Consider the following 23,610-nt stretch of genomic DNA (forward strand, 5'->3'; position numbering starts at 1 on the left):
ATATAGGAGACTGGATTCTAAAGCCTCTCATATAGGAGACTGGAATCCAAAGCCTGTCATATAGGAGACTAGATTATAAAGCCTGTCATATAGGAGACTGGATTATGAAGCCTGTCATATAGGAGACTGGAATCTAAAGCCCGCCATACAGGAGACTGGATTCTAAAGCCCGTCATACAGGAGACTGCATTCTAAAGCCCGCCATACAGGAGACTGGATTCTAAAGCCCGTCATACAGGAGACTGGATTCTAAAGCCCGTCATACAGGAGACTGGATTCTAAAGCCCGTCATACAGGAGACTGGATTCTAAAGCCCGTCATACAGGAGACTGGATTCTAAAGCCCGTCATACAGGAGACTGGATTCTAAAGCCCGTCATACAGGAGACTGGATTCTAAAGCCCGTCATACAGGAGACTGGATTCTAAAGAATGTCATATAGGAGACTGGATTCTAAAGCTTGTCATACAGGAGACTGGAATCTAAAGCCTGTCATACAGGAGACTGGATTATAAAGCCTGTCATACAGGAGACTGGATTCTAAAGCCTGTCATTCAGGAGACTGGATTCTAAAGCCTCTCATATAGGAGACTGGATTCTAAAGCCTGTCATACAGGAGACTGGATTCTAAAGCCTGTCATACAGGAGACTGGATTACAAAGCCTGTCATACAGGAGACTGGATTCTAAAGCCTGTCATAGAGGAGACTGGATTCTAAAGCCTGTCACACAGGAGACTGGATTCTAAAGCCTGTCACACAGGAGACTGGATTCTAAAGCCTCTCATATAAGAGACTGGATTCTAAAGCCTGTCAAAGAGGAGATTGGACTCTATAGCCTCTCATAGAGACTGGATTCTAAAGCCTCTCATATAAGAGACTGGATTCTAAAGCCTCTCAAAGAGGAGACTGGATTCTAAAGCCTCTCATAGAGGAGACTGGACTCTATAGCCTCTCATAGAGGCTGGATTCTAAAGCCTCTCAAAGAGGAGACTGGACTCTATAGCCTCTCATAGAGACTGGATTCTAAACCCTGTCAAAGAGGAGACTGGACTCTAAAGCCTCTCATAGAGGAGACTGGATTCTAAAGCCTCTCAAAGAGGAGACTGGATTCTAAAGCCTCTCATAGAGGAGACTGGATTCTAAAGCCTCTCATAGAGGAGACTGGATTCTAAAGCCTCTCATATAAGAGTCTGGATTCTAAAGCCTCTCAAAGAGGAGACTGGATTCTAAAGCCTCTCATAGAGGAGACTGGACTCTATAGCCTCTCATAGAGACTGGATTCTAAAGCCTCTCAAAGAGGAGACTGGACTCTATAGCCTCTCATAGAGTCTGGATTCTGAAGCCTCTCAAAGAGGAGACTGGACTCTATAGCCTCTCATAGAGACTGGATTCTAAAGCCTGTCATACAGGAGACTGGATTCTAAAGCCTGTCATACAGGAGACTGGATTCTAAAGCCTGTCATACAGGAGACTGGATTCTAAAGCCCTGTCATACAGGAGACTGGACTCTATAGCCTCTCATAGAGAATGGATTCTAAAGCCTGTCATACAGGAGACTGGACTCTAAAGCCTCTCATAGAGACTGGATTCTAAAGCCTCTCATAGAGACTGGACTCTATAGCCTCTCATAGAGACTGGACTCTATAGCCTCTCATAGAGACTGGATTCTAAAGCCTGTCATACAGGAGACTGGACTCTATAGCCTCTCATAGAGACTGGACTCTATAGCCTCTCATAGAGACTGGATTCTAAAGCCTGTCATACAGGAAACTGGAATGTGTCCTCTTGAAAATAAGAGTCCTGAGGTAGGTGTTGACTTGAGACCACGTAGACAATCACAGTGTGAGGACCAGACTTCAATTCAACTTCAATTACAGACAGCACCGCAGCCCTACGTCAAGAGATAATTACTTTGAGCGCAAATTGGAAAAAGGAAATTACCTGAAGAGCCTGACTGTGTGTGTGTGTGTGTGTGTGTGTGTGTGTGTGTGTGTGTGTGTGTGTGTGTGTGTGTGTGTGTGTGTGTGTGTGTGTGTGTGTGTGTGTGTGTGTGTTTGTGTGTGTTTATACGTGCATCAGTGGAGGCTGCTGAGGGGAGAACGGCTCATTTTAATGGCCAGAACGGAGCAAATAGAACGGCATCAAACACCTGGAAACCATGTGTTTGACGTATTTGATCCCGTTTCACTGATTCCGCTCCAGTCATCACCACAACCCCGTCCTCCCCAATGAAGGTACCACCAACCTCCTGTGACGTGTATGTGATATTGAGTGTGTGTATGTGACGTGTACATGTTTATCCATGGAGCGGTGGCTACGTGGTTGGCATTCTTATAATGACTCCCTAACCATCCCTCTGCACATACTGATCTGCATGCATGGACACACACACAGATGTGAAGGACATAGAGAGGCGTATAGACACCATCTGCATGCACACGCACACACATAGACAATGGCACAGAGACACACATACATGAACCTCATCACCCCCACCCACAAACCATATTTTCAACAGACTGATACATTTCAGAGGCACTCATTGCCAACTGGTCACACAGGAGTCATAGGTAATAATGCAATAACACAAGACATTTACATGTCAATCATATCATTTCAACGCTATCTCGTCCCCTTCATTTAGTTGAAAGCAATCAGAACAAGAAGGGAGACAGTCTTTCTTCTGCCTCTGTTGAGATGATGTGAGACGGTGATTTTAAGAAAGCCTGTCTTTAAAAAAAACTCCCAACTTTTGACTGTGTAAACACCTTCAGCCTTCCTGGAGCAGTGGCACAAAGTAGGTCTCATTTAAAGGGAAATGTAAAAAAATAAATAAAAAAAATCTACTTCATATTGAGTACCATACCCTTAGCCATGGTTTATTGGCCATATGCCACACCCCCTCGTACCTTATTGCTTAATTATACTGGGTATTATACTGGCCGTTGGCTATTGGGTCTCTCCAAATTCAGGTTCAGCCTGTTTCCATGGTTTCCCAGACCGTCTGGGTCCAGTGCTCCAGCTACACAAGGCTTCTGCAAGCATTTACAAGGCTAATCCTTCAATATTGACTTACATGTAGGCCAAGAGAATGTGTGATGAACAACTATTCAATAAAAGTGCATCACTCTAAACAAATCCACTTTGTCTAGATCTACATGTATACGCTTTCTGAAGGGGAGTGGGTCTAATTGTGTTAAAAACCACATGTTTAATGGTAGTCTTTTTTGTGTTCAGTCCTGGCCTTGGAGACATGTAATATTCGTTCAACAGCAGCGAGTGTCCACTGAAAAGGCCCTTTCCAGAAATTATAGGTCCAACATGGATTTAATCCATCAATATGACTGCCACAATTACAGACCTAATCCATCAATACGACCACTGTGATAAAAGTGTCTGCCGCAGAATGATTCCCTGACAGAGTGGAGAGAAATAACAGTGCACTATTTAAAAGCCTTTCAACAAAAGTATATGGGGATGGATTGGTGACACAATCTGACCAGCACTGTAGGCCGCACCAACTTTGATTGTGTTCTGTGTGACTTGAGGGAGACTTTGCATTGACTAGAAATAAACAGTGGCTTTGCAGAGAGCCTTGTAGTTTCTAGCAATTCTGAGGACAAACTACAGATCACGGCTTATCATGAGTGCGTTTGTGTTTGGGTTGTTACCGTGGTTTGCTTGCACCAGCTTGGCTTGCTATCACTGAACCACAACAAAGATCAGGAACCTAGTCACAAAGCATTCTCAAACAGTACTGGGCTCAATCCAAACAGCACTGGGCTCGATCCAAACAGCATTGGGCTAAATCAAAACGGCACTGGGCTCAGTCCAAACAACACTGGGCTCAATCCAAACAGCACTGGGCTCAATCTAAACAGGACTGGGCTCAATCTAAACAGCACTGGGCTCAATGCAAACAGCACTGGGCTCAATCCAAACAGCACTGGGCTCAATCCAAACAGCACTGGGCTCAATCCAAACAGCACTGGGCTCAATCTAAACAGTACTGGGCTCAATGCAAACAGCACTGGGCTCAATCCAAACAGCATTGTGCTCAATAGCAACCAGCTCCCCATCTGCGCCGTCAGCTCATGGTCTCTTAAAAATACTCTAGTTGCATACAGAACTAAGAAATTAACACTTCACACATCCCCCAGCCTCAACCCCTCTCCAGGATGTGCTTTACAGGGGGCACTGCTACCATACTTGCAGGTATGCAAGGGATACAAGAGCTTTAAAGGGGCTTTTTGGCTCTTGAATACCTTGGAGTGAGGAGCTGTGGACCGTCTCAGTGCTTTCAAATCAGCATGATTGACTCGAAAAAGCAAGGAGCTGTCCAATAAACGGTGGTGCTGAAATAGCTGTTTTGACATAAGTAGACAGTCGTGATGCAGACAGTCGTGATGCAGACAGTCGTGATGCAGACAGTCGCGATGTAGACAGTCGCGATGCAGACAGTCGCGATGCAGACAGTCGCGATGTAGACAGTCGCGATGCAGACAGTCGCGATGCAGACAGTCGCGATGTAGACAGTCGTGATGCAGTCAGTCGTGATGTAGACAGTCGTGAAGTAGACTGTCGTGATGCAGTCAGTCGTGATGCAGACAGTCGTGATGCAGACAGTCGTGATGCAGTCAGTCGTGAAGTAGACTGTCGTGAAGTAGACAGCCGTGATGCAGTCAGTCGTGATGCAGTCAGTCGTGAAGTAGACAGTCGTGATGCAGACAGTCGTGATGCAGACAGCCGTGATGCAGTCAGTCGTGATGCAGACAGCCGTGATGCAGTCAGTCGTGAAGTAGACAGTCGTGATGCAGACAGTCGTGATGCAGACAGTCGTGATGCAGTCAGTCGTGATGTAGACTGTCGTGATGCAGTCAGTCGTGATGCAGTCAGTCGTGATGTAGACTGTCGTGATGCAGACAGTCGTGATGCAGACAGCCGTGATGCAGTCAGTCGTGAAGTAGACAGTCGTGATGCAGACAGTCGTGATGCAGTCAGTCGTGATGCAGTCAGTCGTGATGTAGACTGTCGTGATGCAGTCAGTCGTGATGCAGTCAGTCGTGATGTAGACAGTCGTGATGCAGTCAGTCGTGATGTAGACTGTCGTGATGCAGTCAGTCGTGATGCAGTCAGTCGTGAAGTAGACAGTCGTGATGCAGACAGTCGTGATGCAGACAGTCGTGATGCAGACAGTCGTGATGCAGACAGTCATGATGCAGACAGTCTCGATGCAGACAGTCGTGATGTAGACAGTCGTGATGTAGACAGTCGTGGTGCAGTCAGTCGTGATGTAGACAGTCGTGGTGCAGTCAGTCGTGAAGTAGACTGTCGTGATGCAGACAGTCGTGATGCAGTCAGTCGTGATGCAGTCAGTCGTGATGCAGTCAGTCTCGATGCAGACAGTCTCGGTGCAGTCAGTCGTGGTGCAGTCAGTCGTGGTGCAGTCAGTCGTGGTGCAGTCAGTCGTGACGCAGTCAGTCGTGACGCAGTCAGTCGTGGTGCAGTCAGTCGTGGTGCAGTCAGTCGTGATGTAGACAGTCGTGATGTAGACAGTCGTGATGCAGTCAGTCGTGATGCAGTCAGTCGTGATGTAGACAGTCGTGATGCAGTCAGTCGTGATGTAGACAGTCGTGATGCAGTCAGTCGTGATGCAGTCAGTCGTGATGTAGACAGTCGTGATGCAGTCAGTCGTGATGCAGTCAGTCGTGATGCAGTCAGTCGTGATGCAGTCAGTCGTGATGTAGACTGTCGTGATGCAGTCAGTCGTGATGCAGTCAGTCGTGAAGTAGACAGTCGTGATGCAGACAGTCTCGATGCAGACAGTCGTGATGTAGACAGTCGTGATGTAGACAGTCGTGGTGCAGTCAGTCGTGATGCAGACAGTCGTGATGCAGTCAGTCGTGATGCAGACAGTCGTGACGCAGTCAGTCGTGAAGTAGACAGTCGTGATGCAGTCAGTCGTGATGTAGACTGTCGTGATGCAGTCAGTCGTGATGCAGTCAGTCGTGAAGTAGACAGTCGTGATGCAGACAGTCATGATGCAGACAGTCATGATGCAGACAGTCGTGATGTAGACAGTCGTGATGTAGACAGTCGTGATGTAGACAGTCGTGATGTAGACAGTCGTGGTGCAGTCAGTCGTGAAGTAGACTGTCGTGATGCAGTCAGTCGTGATGTAGTCAGTCGTGATGTAGTCAGTCGTGATGCAGTCAGTCGTGATGCAGTCAGTCGTGATGCAGACAGTCGTGATGTAGACAGTCGTGATGCAGTCAGTCGTGATGCAGTCAGTCGTGATGTAGACAGTCGTGATGCAGTCAGTCGTGATGTAGACAGTCGTGATGCAGTCAGTCGTGATGCAGTCAGTCGTGATGCAGTCAGTCGTGATGCAGTCAGTCGTGATGCAGTCAGTCGTGATGTAGACTGTCGTGATGCAGTCAGTCGTGATGCAGTCAGTCGTGAAGTAGACAGTCGTGATGCAGACAGTCTCGATGCAGACAGTCGTGATGTAGACAGTCGTGATGTAGACAGTCGTGGTGCAGTCAGTCGTGATGCAGACAGTCGTGATGCAGTCAGTCGTGATGCAGACAGTCGTGATGCAGACAGTCGTGATGCAGACAGTCGTGATGCAGACAGTCGTGACGCAGTCAGTCGTGAAGTAGACTGTCGTGGTGCAGTCAGTCGTGGTGCAGACAGTCGTGGTGCAGACAGTCGTGATGTAGACAGTCGTGATGCAGTCAGTCGTGATGCAGTCAGTCGTGATGTAGACAGTCGTGATGCAATCAGTCGTGATGTAGATAGTCGTGATGTAGACAGTCGTGATGCAGTCAGTCGTGATGCAGTCAGTCGTGATGTAGACAGTCGTGATGCAATCAGTCGTGATGTAGATAGTCGTGATGTAGACAGTCGTGATGCAGTCAGTCGTGATGTAGACAGTCGTGATGTAGACAGTCGTGATGCAGACAGTCGTGATGCAGACAGTCGTGATGCAGACAGTCGTGATGCAGACAGTCGTGATGCAGACAGTCGTGATGTAGACAGTCGTGATGCAGTCAGTCGTGATGCAGACAGTCGTGATGCAGACAGTCGTGATGTAGACAGTCGTGATGCAGACAGTCGTGATGCAGACAGTCGTGAGAGATATAAGGAAAGTCATAGTACAAATAGTAGCCCAATGACCTCTGTGAATAGAATTATTGCAAGACTCCCTCACTAGTACACATAGCCTCTCTGGACAGGATACACATTACATCTGCACAGTGAAGGCTCACAAGGGACAGCAACACTGGAGTGAAGCCATGCATCAATTTACTGCTTTAATTAAGGGATTCATTGAGATTATTTTAGATTAAATAAAATGTGTGATTTTGACGAGATGCTAATGAAAGGACAATGTTATTAGATATTCTACGAAATTATACATTTTTAAATTGTGCGAATTTTGTTCGCAATTTACGCACAGAATTCGTGGTGTTGTTTTGAAGGCTACTGTGTGTAGTAACACTCACCTTATAATGTCATCGTTGTGGCCCAGGTAAAACTTCTGAGTGTGTTCTCTGGTATTGTAAACCACGCCGACGCCAGCCACGAAATAGACCACTTCTTTGCCGGCGGTGTAGTACAGGTTGTTTCGGCATTGATGCCCCCTGTACCCGTAGATCCATTCTAATCTCAGTTGGCATTGCGGAGCAGTCCGATCCGCCATGATATCTGACAGCTTGTTTGTTTAGTGAATTATTCCACCCTACAGTAGGCTGCACCACAACCACGGATCACTGACATGCACGTGCAAACCTTATGAGTCCCTCACTGATTAAATTAGAAAAATCCTAACAGATTACATGTTCCTATATGTAGCCTATCATAAACAGCTTCATTCCCGCATCCTACAGCAGATGTGCACATTGCGTTTTGAGGAAACACCAGCAATGACAGATACACCTCAGGACCATTCATCATTTTTGCCTTTAGACACGGTGTTGCCTGAATTGTTACTATGTTAGCCTACTCTAATTTAGATTGTGGATTAATTCATTATTTTCCTCATACAAATATTTTTTTATCTTTTACCATGTCTTACAAAAGTTAATTTACTCCACTAAATAACATTACATTGCTTTTTTATCCATTTAAAATTGGTTCCTTTTCAAATGACAACGAAAACAGAGGAACTGGCCAAATAAACAAACAGCAAATGAACACAACTGCTGGAGGATTCGGCTGCTGCTGAAATATAATCCGCACACTAATCCTTAACCGTAACATCAGCCATAGTTACTACGGTTTTATATATTTCTCAAGACAATAACTAACAAATAAACATTTCAAAGCAAACAAACATGTAGAAAATAGGCCGAACATGCAATGTCTCTTCCATTCACAAATCTGGTTGGAGTAAATCCGAGAATCGAACAATTGTGAGGAATTACGGATTTTCACGGCAAATCACTCTGACAAGAGTACAACCTGTTTTGACAGCCACAGCTGGTTCGCCGCTGTCAGTTTGAAGACGCCCCAAAATGAAAATTCTCTGCTAACTTCCGTGCAGAGGCAAACAATCTATGGGCTTCCAAACACAGCCGCTCACCGCGCGACTCCACGGTATCTCCCGCATCTCACATGGATGGATGAAAGTAAGGATTCCGGGCACCGAGCGAAAGAAGCCTACTCATATGGGCGAATGGCAGGCGATGCCTTTGATAAACCGGGGTGGAAAGCTGAGCGGAGGTCTAGCACTGTGTTATTCATTGCATATTAATATTAATGTAGTAACGTAATGGAGACTTTCCCCATCAAGTACTTAAACGTAATCTTTTTTAGAATAGCCTCTCTCTGGTTTCGAAGAGCTAGTAACCACAACACCCTGCAAGCCACCCCTGCACTGCCACCGACGTTGAGCGGCTATCTGCACAGGTTTATGGGTATTGATGTGTTTATGGCTGAGGCATTCCCTCTCTCACTATTTCTCGTTGGTGCAAAACATTCAAAACTACAACTACCAGTCAGCAATGCTAAAGCGCTGTCCAAGGTCTTGAAGACCTACAGATGAAAAATACATCCGTTAGGTATGAAAACAGAATGGCAGCTTCCACGATCAGCAATAATTGAGTCAATTCATATGAGTGAAATGTACTTTAATTTAATCATTAATATTGTAGGCCCTAATTAAAATAAAGAGATTAGACCAATAGGAACTGACTGAATCGAATAGCAACTTATAATTTTTGATTTTTTTTGTGACAAGTTCGATGGTAGAGGATTGACCCGAAACTAAATGGGATGTAATAATTTTGCCTGAATCATATTCATATTTTGATTTGTCAAATTTGAGAGAGTTGAACCAAAGGGAGAGTCTTTAACTCACATGTGATACAGATGCATTCTAGAACTGAATATCTCTTGTATCCATGGATCTCCAATCAGAACACCAGTACATTTTCTGTAAAGGGTCGAACAACCATAAACCCTTACTGATTATTAAGTTCCCCTTTGACTGATCCTCTGTACACTAATATCCTTGCATACTTTTACATTTACATTTTAGTAATTTAGCAGATGTTTTTATCCAGAGCGACTTCGAGTGCATTCATCTTAAGAAAGCTAGGTGGGTGGGTGGGTGGGTGGGTGTATAGTACAATAAGTATTCTAGATGGAAACTGGACTCTTGGGACTGATGTGTAGAACTTTCTCAAAGGCTAAATGCTAAGTAGAGCATGCCATTGCCAGCCCCTTGAACAGCACTGCAGGGTGACAGACTTCACTGGAGAGCCAGTGCAATCTACCATGCCATTCAACTGGGCCTCCTGTAGGGCTCTCTGTGATTATGTTGCATGTGAGAGGAGTTGGCTGGCTGAGTTCATAGTCTTCTAGTCGTATTCACATAGACCTTGGGAGAATCTCAAGTGTCCTCTCTCCTCGCCTCCTTATCAACACCCTTTGGAGGAGAAGGTCAGAGGGAAGGGACCTCTGGCTCTCACATCCAATGGATTTTGAAAAGGAGGCGAGGAGAGAGGATGCGTGAGTATGCAATTGAGATTCTCCCCTTGAATGACAACTCCCATGGGACTCTAGCAGCCTACCTATTTCTCACCATAGCAACTGCTTGGGGTTTGAATCTCTGCTCCACCCAGCCAAGCCTGTTGTCAGATAGCCAACTCCTCTGACATGTGTTGCCATCAAACCTGGGTTAAAATAATATTTGGGGTATTTCAATTACTTTCAGAGACATTTGGAATTGAGTATTTAAATAGGTAGGTGAATATTGGAATGTATTTGGAAATTCTAAAATATTCTGACTCAAATACATTCCTGTGCATTTAACCAAGGTACAGTTGAAGTCGGAAGTTTACATACACCTTAGCCAAAGACATTTAAACTCAGTTCCTGACATTTCCTGACAATTCCTGACATTTAATCCTAGTAAAAATTCCCTGTCTTAGGACAGTTAGGATCACCACTTTATTTTAAAGAATGTGAAATGTCAGAATAATAGTAGAGAGAATAATTTCTTTCAGCTTGTATTTCTTTCATCACATTCCCAGTGGGTCAGAAATTACATACACTCAATTAGTATTTGGTAGCATTGCCTTTAAATTGTTTAACTTGGGTCAAACATTTCAGGTAGCCTTCCACAAGCTTCCCACAGTAAGTTTGGTGAATTTTGGCCCATTCCTCCTGACAGAGCTGGTGTAACTAAGTCAGGTTTGTAGGCCTCCTTGCTCGCACACACTTTTTCAGTTCTTCCCACAAATTTTCTATGGGATTGAGGTCAGCGCTTTGAGATGGCCACTCCAATACCTTGACTTTGTTGTCCTTAAGACATTTTGCCATAACTTTGGAAGTATGCTTGGGGTCAAGCTTTAACTTCCTGACTGATGTCTTGAGATGCTGCTTCAATATATCCACATCATTTTCCTTCCTAATGATGCCATCTATTTTGTGAAGTGCACCAGTCCCTCCTGCAGCAAAGCACCCCCACAACATGATGCTGCCACCCCCGTGCTTCACGGTTGGGATGGTGTTCTTCGGCTTGCAGGCCTCCGACCTTTTTCCTCCAAACATAATTATGGTCATTATGGCCAAACAGTTCTATTTTTGTTTCATCAGACCAGAGGACATTTCTCCAAAAAGTACGATCTTTGTCCCCATGTGCCGGTGCAAACCGTAGTCTGGATTTTTTATGGTGGTTTTGGAGCAGTGGCTTCTTCCTTGCTGAGTGGCCTTTCAGGTTATGTCAAAAAGACTCATTTTACTGTGGATATAGATACTTTTGTATCTGTTTCTTCCAGCATCTTCACAAGGTCCTTCGCTGTTGTTCTGGGAATGATTTGCACTTTTTTCACCAAAGTACGTTCATCTCTAGGAGACAGAACGCGTCTCCTTCCTGAGCGGTATGACGGCTGCGTGGTCCCATGGTGTTTATACTTGCGTACTATTGTTTGTACAGATGGACGTGGTACCTTCAGGCATTTGGAAAATGCTCCCAAGGATGAACCAGACTTGTGGAAGTCTACAATTTTTTTTCTGAGGTCTTGGCTGATTTATTTTGATTTTCCCATGATGTCAAGCAAAGAGGCACTGAGTTTGAAGGTAGGCCTTGAAATACATCCACAAGTACACCTCCAATTGACTCAAATTATGTCAAGCTTCTTAATCCATGACATCATTTTCTGGAATTTTCCAAGCTGTTTAAAGGCACAGTCAACTTAGTGTATGTAAACTTCCGACCCACTGGAATTGTGATACAGTGAATTATAAGTGAAATAATCTGTCTGTAAACAATTGTTGGAAAAATTACTTGTGTCACGCACAAGTCCTAACCGACTTGCCAAACTATAGTTGGTTAACAAGAAATTTGTGGAGTGGTTGAAAAACTAGTTTTAATGACTCCAACATAAGTGTATGTAAAGTTCCGACTTCAACTGTATTTGAAAATAGTTTTTGAAATAAGTATTTGAAAATACTTTCAAGTAGTAGGCTATTTATAAGAAATTATTTGAAAATATTTTAAATACTTCCAGTAGAAGTCATTGATTTAGGCCACATTATTTGAAAACACTAAAATACACAGAAAATAAGTATTTAAATAACAAATACTGAAATACATTCATTTGAACCCAGGTCTGGTTGCCATACACGCCATATATCATGGATGAGTGATAGAGGAGAATGAATGATAGAGAATTTGGTTAAAGCAAAAACAGAACTGGCCATACTCAGACCATTGCTATGCTCCACCTAGCCTAACCATGGCAACAGAATAAGCTGCTATATCAGTGCCAAGCCTAATCCAGCTAAAACAACTGTTCATGTTGTCATGGTGCTGGGAGTCAGTCAAATGTTACTTTGTTATAATACATCATCCCCTCCCTTAATCATCTAACCAGGGCATGCTGCTGGGTGAAAGTATGTAGTAATAAGATAGGTTCTGTTGTTTATTTCATGCACTGTGTACTGTAAAAAAATACAGTATTGTTTGCGTGCAATCAAGTATCTAGTTTTAAGTACCAGACAAGACAACGGTCTTGTTTATTGATTTATTTGGATCCCCATTAGCTTTTAGCAGAACCAGCAGCTACTCTTCCTGGGGTTCTAACCTCATACTCTTTGTGACTAGAAAAAGAACAAATACTACTGACGCACAAAGTAATTGCGAGTCACTGCTTGAATTAATGCAGTGGAGAATTTGTTTCAAACTGTATTGATTTGTTGACCCCAGATATCTGGTTGTCAGGGTTGATAGAATAGAGCAGTGGCTCTCAAACTTTCTCATGAGAAATTGACCGTTCTTCTGTGACCCAAATTAAGAGTGTGTGATTATAGATGTATTCTCATAACTCGTGACCCACCTCTCACATGTTTAAGAAACCCTGGAATAAACCCATCTATCCTAAACAAAAATATAAGTGCAAGATTTAAAGTGTTGGTCCTATGTTTCATAAGCTGAAATGAAAGATCCCAGAAATGTTCCATACGGACAAGAAACGTATTTCTCTAAAATGCTGTGCACAAATTTGTTTACATTCCTGTTAGTGAGCATTTCTCCTTTGCCAATATAATCCATCCATTAATACGGCCAAGAGTTCCAATAAACTGGTTCTCTTGCGCCCTCTTGTGATAGAAATTCTGAAGGAACATTACTGCTCTCTCCCAATTAGAGAGACAGGGAGCATAGTCCGCCTCATAATCTCAATGAAATATAGCCCACGCTCCTGTCCCCTCAGGTTGGCTGTTAGATAACTCAGAGGTGAGTACTCTGCCAAGGGGGTTACTTTGATAGCCAAATTACAACCTGTAAACACTGAGTCTTCTTTGTGGTCTCCTTCCTTTCATGGCCATTGGTATGAAAGGACGTCTAAATTAAAAGCAACATGGTTAACCCATGGTCTGATTATTTTACCGCACAATTTTCATCATAGGGGATTCTCCTACCTACAGCGCACCCTACACAGTCTTGCAAAGTCAAACACGTTATTCTTACATTTGTTTGGAGGACAGGCTTCAATTTACCCAAATGACTTGACAAACCTAATTGGTCGGCAGTGCTGATGTTTCTGGAGGGGCTAGAAGTAGTTAATTAAATGAACAGTAGGCCATCTGTAATCCCTATACTCCATGCCTTCTTACCCTCTAAACCATTTGACCAAACTGGTGCCCATAGTAGTCTTATGTCTCATATCAGAACAAATTAAAATAACATCTTTGTATTCTTCCATTGATATATTGTTTAGCTTTCTGATGACCTCTTTCCAAGGCGCCAAGTGTCTGGGAATGAGATTAGTTTTCTGAAGAAATGTTAAACACTGGGGCTGCAACATCTCCATTCGGCCACTAGATGGTGCACAGGCAATTGTGAAAGGGAACCAAGAATTGAGTGACCCAACAATACCGAGAGTTAGGGACAGTCAGAAAAATCTATATTGCCTAAATGAGGTGAAAGTGAAGAGGACACATAGGACTTATTATTCCATAACTTTCATTGCTTATCTGTTGTGTTTAAAAACAGAAATGTAATTACATAGTAATGTCTCTAATTGCTTAGTAATAGCATTGAGCGTTTTTTGTAATGAATAAGTGGTTGCACCTAATGAGGCATGTCATTAAAATGTATTAAATCGTATAGAAGCTGTAATGACAACTAGAATATTTTCTGATTTGGTGTGAAGCTGTCGTACTGAAAACACAGACAGATTTACATTTACATTTTTGTCATTTAGCAGACGCTCTTATCCAGAGCGACTTACAGTAGTGAATGCATACATTTCATACATTTTCTTTCTGTGCTGGCCCCCCGTGGGAATCAAACTCACAACCCTGGCGTTGCAAACACCATGCTCTACCAACTGAGCTAGAATAGTTTCTGATTTGGTGTGAAGCTGTTGTACTGAAAACACAGAGACAGATGTCATCTTAAAAGCAATTTAATGGTTTTGCACATATTTAACAGAGAGGGTAAAAGTTTACTGGTGCAGATCCATCTAGCTGTGATCTTGGTCCATATTAAACTACATACCTAGAGAACCTGCTATGGCAAACAAGCTTTCTCCCATCATGGCATTGTTGGTTGTGCAATATGAAGAAATATTTCATTACAATAGTTACAGTGACAGATAAATGCACACTATCAAATAGCCAGAGATGTTAGCAAAAATGATAATATGCAGTGCTGTAGCCAACAAGCAAGCAACCGTTTTTCCATGACATGACTTATTCCAGTAAATGCTTTAGAATTCACTTTTCCACTTAACAACAATGCTTAAAGTGTTTATTGTATTGTACATACATTTTTATGCTCAATACATTTTAAACATACATAATGCAACTCAAATATGTAGGAAAACAAATTTTAAAAAGGACAGAATAATGTTTTCAAAAATTACAGAAATAAACCATCTGTGTTCTAGTTCTTCATGGATATCCAACATTCTGACTGGTCTTAGCAATTTATTGAGCCGGAGTAGTATATGATAACATTGTACAAAAAAACATGACTGAAACTTAAAGGAAAACTCCACCAAAAAACTATATTTTGGTATTTATTTCATTAGTCCACAGTTGATAAAGTCCCAAAATGTTTTGCATGTCAGCAGTCAAGTTTGAAGATATTGGCCTTTCAAGAAGCACAGTGTCACTTGCCACATCATCATGATGATGTGTTTTGCATGAACATTATGATGTGGCAAGTGACACTTTTGCAGTGTTCAAAACAACTCGGAAATCTCTGACTTCCGACTTCAGTGCATTTAAGACAACTGGGAAGTCCAAAAAAATAAAAAAATATAAAAAAGAGCTCCGACTGGGAAAAATAGTTTTGAACGTCATCTAGCCTCTTTCTAGAGTTCCGACTTTCTGACCTGAAGATCACCGAAGTCATGAGTTGACTTCATATTTTTCTGAGTTCCCAGTTGTCTTGAACGTACCATTTGCTTCTTGAAAGTCCAATATCTTGAACCGATATGACAGAAATTTGTCACAGTGATGGAGAATATCAACCCCTGTCTTTTCATCCAAATGAATGTGTTATACTACGTTTTAGGGGATAAAATGAGACTATAGTGAAGCTTATAATGTTTGTAGAGCTTATTATTAGTAAGTGAAATTAAACTGTTTTTTAAAAGTTTGCTATAGACAAGTTATACACACAGTTCAAAGCACCGCTGACTTTGCTTTTCAACTCAGAAGAATGTCATCTTTCAAAGATAGCCTCAAAAAAACTGAGACCAGACCCTAGAAACTACATACTATTACAAAAAGAACGGGGGAAAAAACAACCAAAGCAACAAGTGAAAAGCACAGGGATGAGAAAGCAGGAAAACAGAGAGAAAATACAAAGAAATCTTAACTGGAAACCCTGTCTTGTTTTTCAGCGGTGAATTATGGATGGTTTACAATGGCAGCTGCCCAAAGCATCATATCTACCTTAACATAATTTTTCACCTTTTTTTGTTTGTTCCTTATCTTAAAAAAGAAAATGGCATACTGTATTTGACCTCTGAGCCCAGCTGTAGGATTGTTAGGCACAGAGTGTGGAGTTTTGGCTCTGAGCTTGCATGCTGGAGTCTGGCTTTAAGAAGAAGAGGAGCAGGGGAGAGAAGAGGAATGGCATTGGGGGGCTGAGGAGGGGTCTATTTCTTTTTGCTGAAAAGGCTGAAGCGCTTTTCTTTGTCCTTCTCACGCTTGCCAGGGCTGGACTCAGTTGCCAGGGCGACAGAGGCGGGCAGGGTCTGGGCTCGGCTGGAGGTGGGGGTGCTATGGCTGCTGGGGGTCATCTCTGTCTTATCAGAGGACGCAGCGCTGGAGATGGCTTGCATCCACGAGTTCATCTCCTCCTGCGGCCCAGACAAGGATTTATCAGGACAGACATCACAGATCATACCAATACATCAAAATTCAGACCCCCACGCCATCCACATGGAGACAAGGACTGAAGATAGTAAACAACAGTCACAGGAAGAACGTCACTCACATACACTGTACGAATTTATAGCTAAACAAACTTACATCATCGTTGGCTTGGAAGAGATACTCATTGCCATCTGTAGCTCTGTAAAAGGAAAATAAAAACTGTTGAGTACTAAGTCAAGCGTACTACTGGCTACAGTATGCAAGACCTCATCTTCTGATAATGCAAGACACAGAGGGAGTTATTCACTAAGTAGTGCTCACTTCAGTTTGAACACATGTTTCTTCTTCTTGTAGTCGAGGGCGACCTCACACGCAGCATCCTTCAGGCTGATGGGGATCTGGTTGTGGTAAGGGATCCCCTGGCTGGCACTCTTATGGTCTTTGTAGAAGCCCATCTCCCGGTTGTTGATCACGCAATACACATTGTGCCAGGATCTGAAACACCATAGACAAAAAGTTGTCAGTGCAGTGCCGGCAAAATAATTTGTCAGGAATGTACACTATATATACACAAAAGTATGTGGACATCCATTAAAATTAGTGGATTCAGCTAGTTCAGCCACACCCTTGCAGACAGGTGTATAAAATTGAGCACACAGCCATGCAATCTCCATAGACAAACAGACAATAGAATGACCTTACTGAAGAGCTCAGTGACTTTCAACGTGGCACCGTCATTGGATGCCACATTCCCAACAAGTCAGTTCAGTAAATTTGTGCCCTGCTAGAGCTGCTCCGGTCAACTAAGTGCTGTTATTGTGAAGTGGAAACGTCTAGGCGCAACAACGGCTCAGCCGCGAAGTGGTAGGCCACACAAGTTCACAGAATGGGAATGCCGAATGCTGAAGCGCATATGCCATAAAAATCGTCTGTCCTGAGTTGCAACACTCACTAGCGACTTCCAAACTGCCTCGAAGCAACGTCAGCACAAGAACTGTTTGTCGGGAGCATCATAAAATGTGTTTCCATGGCCGAGCAGCTGCACACAAGCGTAAGTTCACCATGCACAACGTCAAGCGTCAGCTTGAGTGGTGTAAAGCTCACCGCCATTGGACTCTGGAGCAGTGGAAACGCGTTCTCTGGAGTGATGAATCAAGCTTCACCATCTGGCAGTCTGACTGACAGATCTGGGTTTGGAGGATGCCAGGAGAACACTACCTGCCCAAATGCATAATGCCAACTGTAAAGTTTGGTGGAGGAATAATGATCTGGGGATGTTTTTTATGGTTTCTTAGTTCCAGTGAAGGGAAATATTAACGCTACAGCATACAATGGCATTCCAGACGATTCTGCGCTTCCAACATTGTGGCAACAGTTTGGGGAAGGACCTTTCCTGTTTGAGCATGACAATGCACCCCATGCACAAAGTGAGGTCCATACAGAAATGGATTGTCAAGGTCGGTGTGGAAGAACTTGAATGGCCTGCACAGAGCCCTAACCTCAACCCCATCAAACACCTTTGGGATGAACTGCGAGCCACACCTAAATCGCCCAACCTCACAGATGCTCTTGTTGCTGAATGGAAGCAAGTCTCCGCAGCAATGTTCCAACATCTAGTTCAAAGCCTTCTCAGAAGAGTGGAGGCTGTTAAAGCAGCAAGGGGGGGACCAACTCCATATTAATGTCCATGATTTTGAAATGAGATGTTCGACGAGCAGGTGTCCATGTACACTACCATTCAAAAGTTTGGGGTCACTTAGAAATGTCCTTGTTTTTGAAAGAAAAGCACATTTTTTGTCCATTAAAATAACATCAAATTGATCAGAAATACAGTGTAGACATTGTTAACGTTGTAAATGACTATTGTAGCTAGAAACAGCAGATTTTTTATGGAATATCTACATAGATGAGTTTCAGAAGAAAGTTCTTTGTTTCTAGACATTTTGAGCCTGTAATCGAACCCACAAATGCTGATGCTCCACATACTAAACTAGTCTAAAGAAGGCCAGTTTTATTGCTTCTTAAATCAGAACAACAGTTTTCAGCTGTGCTAACATAATAGCAAAAGGGTTTTCTAATGATCAATTAGTCTTGTAAAATTATAAACTTGGATTAGCTAACACAACGTGCCATTGGAACACAGGAGTGATGGTCGCTGATAATGGGCCTCTGTACGCCTATGTAGATATTCTATGAAAAAATAATCAGTTTCCAGCTACAATAGTCATTTACAACATTAATGTCGACACTGTAATTCTGATCAATTTGATGTTATTTTAAAAATGAAAAAAAAAAAAAAAAGGGATCTTCTTACAAAAACAAGGACATTTCTAAGTGACCCCAAACTTTTGGTCATGTAGTGTATTTGGCTGTATGTTCCAATGTGTGTTTATGTGAAATACAGTGCATTCGGAAAGTATTCAGACTCCTTCCCCTTTTCTACATTTTGTTACGTCACAGTCTTATTTTAAAATGGATTAAACTGTTGTTTTTTTTACCCCTCATCAATCTACACACAATACCACGATGACAAAGCAAAAACAGATTTTTAGACATTTATGCCAACTTATTACACATAAAAAAACGGAAATATTACAATTACATAAGTATTCAGACACTTTACTCAATACTTTGTTGAAGGACCTTTGGCAGCGACTATAGCCTCGAGTCTTCTTGGGTATGACGCTACAAGCTTGGCACACCTGTATTTGGGGAGTTTCTCCAAATCTTCTCTGCAGATCCTCTCAAGCTGTGTCAGGTTGGATGGGGAGCGTTGCTGCACAGCTATTTTCAGGTCTCTCCAGAGATGTTCGATCGGGTTCAAGCCTGGGCTCTGGTTGGGCCACTCAAGGAAAGTCAGAGACTTGTCCCCGAAGCCAAGACAACGCAGGAGTGGCTATGTGCTTAAGGTCATTGTCCTGTTGGAAGGTGAACCCCAGTCTGAGATCCTGAGCAGGTTTTCATCAAGGATCTCTGTACTTTGCTCCGTTCATCTTTCCCTCATCCTGACTAGTCTCCCAGTCCCTGCTGCTGAAAAAAATCCCCACAGCATGATGCTGCCACCACCATGCATCACCGTAGGGATGGTGCCAGGTTTCCTCCAGACGTGACACTTTGCATTCAGGCCAAAGTGTTCAATCATGGTTTCATCAAAGCAGAGAATCTTGTTTCTCATGGTCAGCGTCTTTAGGTGCCTTTTGGCAAACTCCAAGCGGGCTGTCATGTGCCTTTTACTGAGGAGTGGCTTCTGTCTGGCCACTCTACCATAAAGGCCTGATTGTGGGAGTGCTGCAGAGATGGTTGTCCTTCCGGAAGGTTCTCCCATCTCCACAGAGGAAGGCCCTTCTCCCCCGATTGCTCATTTTGGTCGGGCGGCCAGCTCTAGGAAGAGTCTTGGTGGTTTGAAACTTCTTCCATTTAAGAATGATGGAGCCCACTGTGTTCTTGGGGACCTTCAATACTGCAGACATTTTTTGGTACCCTTCCCCAGATCTGTGTCTCAACACAATCCTGTCCTCTCGGAGCTCTACATTTTTTGGTACCCTTCCCCAGATCTGTGCCTCAACACAATCCTGTCCTCTCGGAGCTCTTCCTTCGACCTCATGGCTTGGTTTTTGCTCTGACATGTACTGTCAACTGTGGGACCTTCTATAGATAGGTGTGTGCCTTTCCAAATCATGTCCAATTAATTGAATTTACCACAGGGGGACTCCAATCAAGTTGTAGAAACAACTCAAGTATGATCATGGAAAAAGGATGCACCTGAGCTCAATTTCGAGTCTCATAGCTTAATAGTTATGTAAATAAGATATTTTATTTTCGCTTTGTCATTATGTGGTAGTGTGTGTAGATTGATGAGTTTTTTTATTTTATTTAATCCATTTTATAATAAGGCTCTAACATAACAAAATGAGGAAAAAGTCAAGGGATCTAAATACATACAGTGCATTCGGGAAGGTATGTACAGTTGAAGTCGGAAGTTTACATACACCTTAACCAAATACATTTAAACTCAGTTTTTCACAATTCCTGACATTTAAAACTAGTAAAAAAATTCCCTGTTTTAGGTCATTTAGGATCACCACTTTATTTTAAGAATGTGAAATGTCAGAATAATAGTAGAGAGAATAATTTATTTCAGCTTTTATTTCTTTCATCATATTCCCAGTGGGTCAGAAGTTTACATACACTCAATTAGTATTTGGTAGCATTGCCTTTAAATTGTTTAACTTGGGTCAAATGTTTCAGATAGCCTTCCACAAGCTTCCCACAATAAGTTGGGTGAATTTTGGCCCATTCCTCCTGACAGAGCTTGTGTAACTAAGTCAGGTTTGTAGGCCTCCTTGCTCGCACACACTTTTTCAATTCTGCCCATACATTTTCTATGGGATTGAGGTCAGGGTGTTGTGATGGCCACTCCAATACCTTGACTTTGACTTTGACCAAGACATTTTGCCAGAACTTTGGAAGTATGCTTGGGGTCATTGTCCATTTGGAAGACCCATTTGCGACCAAGCTTTAACTTCCTGACTGATGTCTTGAGATGCTGCTTCAATATATCCACACAATATTCCTGCCTCACGATGCCATCTATTTTGTGAAGTGCACCAGTCCCTCCTGCAGCAAAGCACCCCCACAACATGATGCTGCCACCCCCGTGCTTCACGGTTGGGATAGTGTTCTTCAGCTTGCAAGCCTCCCCCTTTTTCCTCCAAACATAACGATGGTCATTATGGCCAAACAATTCTATTTTTGTTTCATCAGACCAGAGGATATTTCTCCAAAAAGTACGATCTTTGTCCCCATGTGCAGTTGCAAACCGTAGTCTGGCTTTTTTTTTAATGGCGGTTTTGGAGCAGTGGCTTCTTCCTTGCTGAGTGGCCTTTCAAGTTATGTCAATAAAGGACTCATTTTACTGTGGATATAGATACTTTTGTACCTGTTTCCTCCAGCATCTTCACAAGGTCCTTTGCTGTTGTTCTGGGATTGATTTACACTTTTCGCACCAAAGTACGTTCATCTCCAGGAGACAGAACGCGTCTCCTTCCTGAGCGGTATGACGGCTGCGTGGTCCCATGGTGTTTATACTTGAGTACTATTGTTTGTACAGATGAACGTGGTATCTTCAGGCGTTTGAAAATTGCTGCCAAGGACGAACCAGATTTGTGGAGGTCTACAATTTTTTTCCCTGAGGTCTTGGCTGATTTATTTTGGTTTTCCCATGATGTCAAGCAAAGAGACACTGAGTTTGAAGGTAGGCCTTGAAATACATTCACAGGTACAACTCCAATTGACTCAAATTATGTCAATTAGCCTATTTTCCAAGCTGTTTAAAGGCACAGTCAACTTAGTGTATGTACACTTCTGACCCACTGGAATTGTGATACAGTGAAATATAAGTGAAATAATCTGTCTGTAAACAATTGTTGGAAAAATTACTTGTGTCATGCACAAAGTAGATGTCCTAACCAACTTGCCCAAACTATAGTTTGTTAACAAGAAATGTGTGGAGTGGTTGAAAAACGAGTTTTAATGACTCCAACCTAAGTGTATGTAAACTTCCGACTTCAACTGTATCTGTGTGTGTACCTGCTGGATGCCTTCTTGTTGTGACCCTCCCACTCATGTTTGCGGTGCAGGTAGCCTTCCATCTGGTTGGCTGGGGCTGAGTCCTGGGACTTGGCCGGGAGTGTGGCAGCCTGGCTGGGCTTGACCTTGCGTGCTTCACTGGGCGACCCGCCTGGGCTGGGCTCCTCCACCCCATTAACGATGTCACTTTCCTCTCCGTTGTCCTGTCAGAAACAAGTATTAGAGAAGGCTGGGGCTAGACAACACACACAGTGGAGCTGGAAGTCAGAGAGTTGGATAAAGCTTCATGCAGGATGGAGGCTGTGTAGAAACATTCAGTATGTTCCCTTTGATTGCTATATGACAACATGGCTTTAAGACAAGTATAGTTAAGTTGAAAGTGGTTTTCTCTACAACTATTGTACTGTAAATGGGAAATAAATATTTCATCACAATGTGTCTCCACATTTCCATTTGATGAGGAAGAGAGCCTTTGGATAGATATCTGTATAAACCAAAACAATGCCATTACACCAGCCTCAAATTGGCAATGTGGTGTGCCTCTTTCACAATTATAGCCCAGCTTCATCATTAGATGACACACACTGAACCCCATAGCCGAGTCACCTCTGAGTGACTGTGCTATCCTCACGTCATGTCTCAATCTTTGTATCACGACTTTGTCCACGTGCAACTTTTGTTCCCCATCCTCTGGCTATAATGCCCCTATGTGTTTCTGTGTTCCTTATAGGTCCTCAGCTCCATATAGGTCCTCAGCTCTTAGCGTTCAGTGCCTGAGGTGAAACTCTAATCCAGTATTTAACAGCATCTCTGTCTCTTTCTGACTGTTCTCTCTAACCCGCTCACTGGATCTCTCCAACTTTCTCTCTGACATCAAGTGCCCTCTATTTGAGACTTGATTTGTGACTTTTACTCTAACTTGACTCTCCAACGACTCAATCTGACTGAATCACAATGAACCTCTCTGCATCCATCTTTTTTTACATGTTTTATTTCACCTTTATTTAACTATTCAAGTCAGTTAAGAACAAATTCTTACTTACAATGACGGCCTACCCCGGCCAAACCCAGACGATGCTGGGCCAATTGTGCGCCACCCTATGGAACTCCCAATCACGGCCGGATGTGATGCAGCCTGGATTCGAACCAGGTACTACAGTGACACCTCTTGCACTGAGACGCAGTGTCTTAGACCACTGCGCCACTCGGGAGCCCATATCTGACTCTAGACGAACAGCCGTCTGATATGAGGTTACACTAACAGTTTTCGATTCACTCTCACCTGCAGTGACTCACTGATTGACAAACTCAAATTCCGATAATCTAAGCTTGGTTAGAGGAGGGAGACGCTTGCAAATGCAGTAAAAATCTGTAAGCCAACTCAGTCAACCTTTATATAGATTCTGAGAAAAGCTGAGCCACTACTGATCTAGAAGAGCGTTGGATTATGGGATTGATTATAGTGGGACCGGGGTCCAGCTGAGACAGCAAGAGAGAGCATTTCAAAGACATGCACAGATCAGAGGTTAGGACATTGCCACGCTCACACAAAACACTGTTGAATAAAGAGATAGAAAGGGAGCGAAAAAGAGGGAAAGACCAAACCAAAATCCCAAACAATTAACACATTGTTTGAACTCATTATTGACATTTGTTTCATTATTGTAAAGTGAAGGG

General features: G+C 43.1%; 2 protein-coding genes across 7 annotated transcripts in view; both read right to left on the minus strand.

Annotated features, from left to right (window-relative positions):
* Window positions 1-8,887, minus strand: part of LOC106577113 (echinoderm microtubule-associated protein-like 6) — a 150,925-nt gene extending 142,038 nt beyond the window's left edge. For all 5 annotated transcript variants that reach the window (XM_014154859.2, XM_014154858.2, XM_014154856.2 and 2 more), the window contains exon 1: window positions 7,509-8,887. In XM_014154859.2, coding sequence (XP_014010334.1) covers window positions 7,509-7,705 — 197 coding nt within the window. In that variant the 5' untranslated portion in view covers window positions 7,706-8,887. The remainder of the gene's footprint in view (window positions 1-7,508) is intronic.
* Window positions 8,888-14,404: 5,517 nt separating this feature from the next.
* Window positions 14,405-23,610, minus strand: part of LOC100380625 (spectrin beta chain, non-erythrocytic 1) — a 131,957-nt gene continuing 122,751 nt past the window's right edge. For both annotated transcript variants that reach the window (XM_014154853.2, XM_014154852.2), the window contains 4 exons: window positions 21,934-22,136; window positions 16,666-16,839; window positions 16,501-16,543; window positions 14,405-16,328 (listed from right to left, as the gene is read on the minus strand). In XM_014154853.2, coding sequence (XP_014010328.2) covers window positions 16,125-16,328; window positions 16,501-16,543; window positions 16,666-16,839; window positions 21,934-22,136 — 624 coding nt within the window. In that variant the 3' untranslated portion in view covers window positions 14,405-16,124. The remainder of the gene's footprint in view (window positions 16,329-16,500; window positions 16,544-16,665; window positions 16,840-21,933; window positions 22,137-23,610) is intronic.

Source organism: Salmo salar, chromosome ssa18 (genome assembly GCF_905237065.1).
Source record: "Salmo salar chromosome ssa18, Ssal_v3.1, whole genome shotgun sequence".
Lineage (NCBI taxonomy): Eukaryota > Metazoa > Chordata > Actinopteri > Salmoniformes > Salmonidae > Salmo > Salmo salar.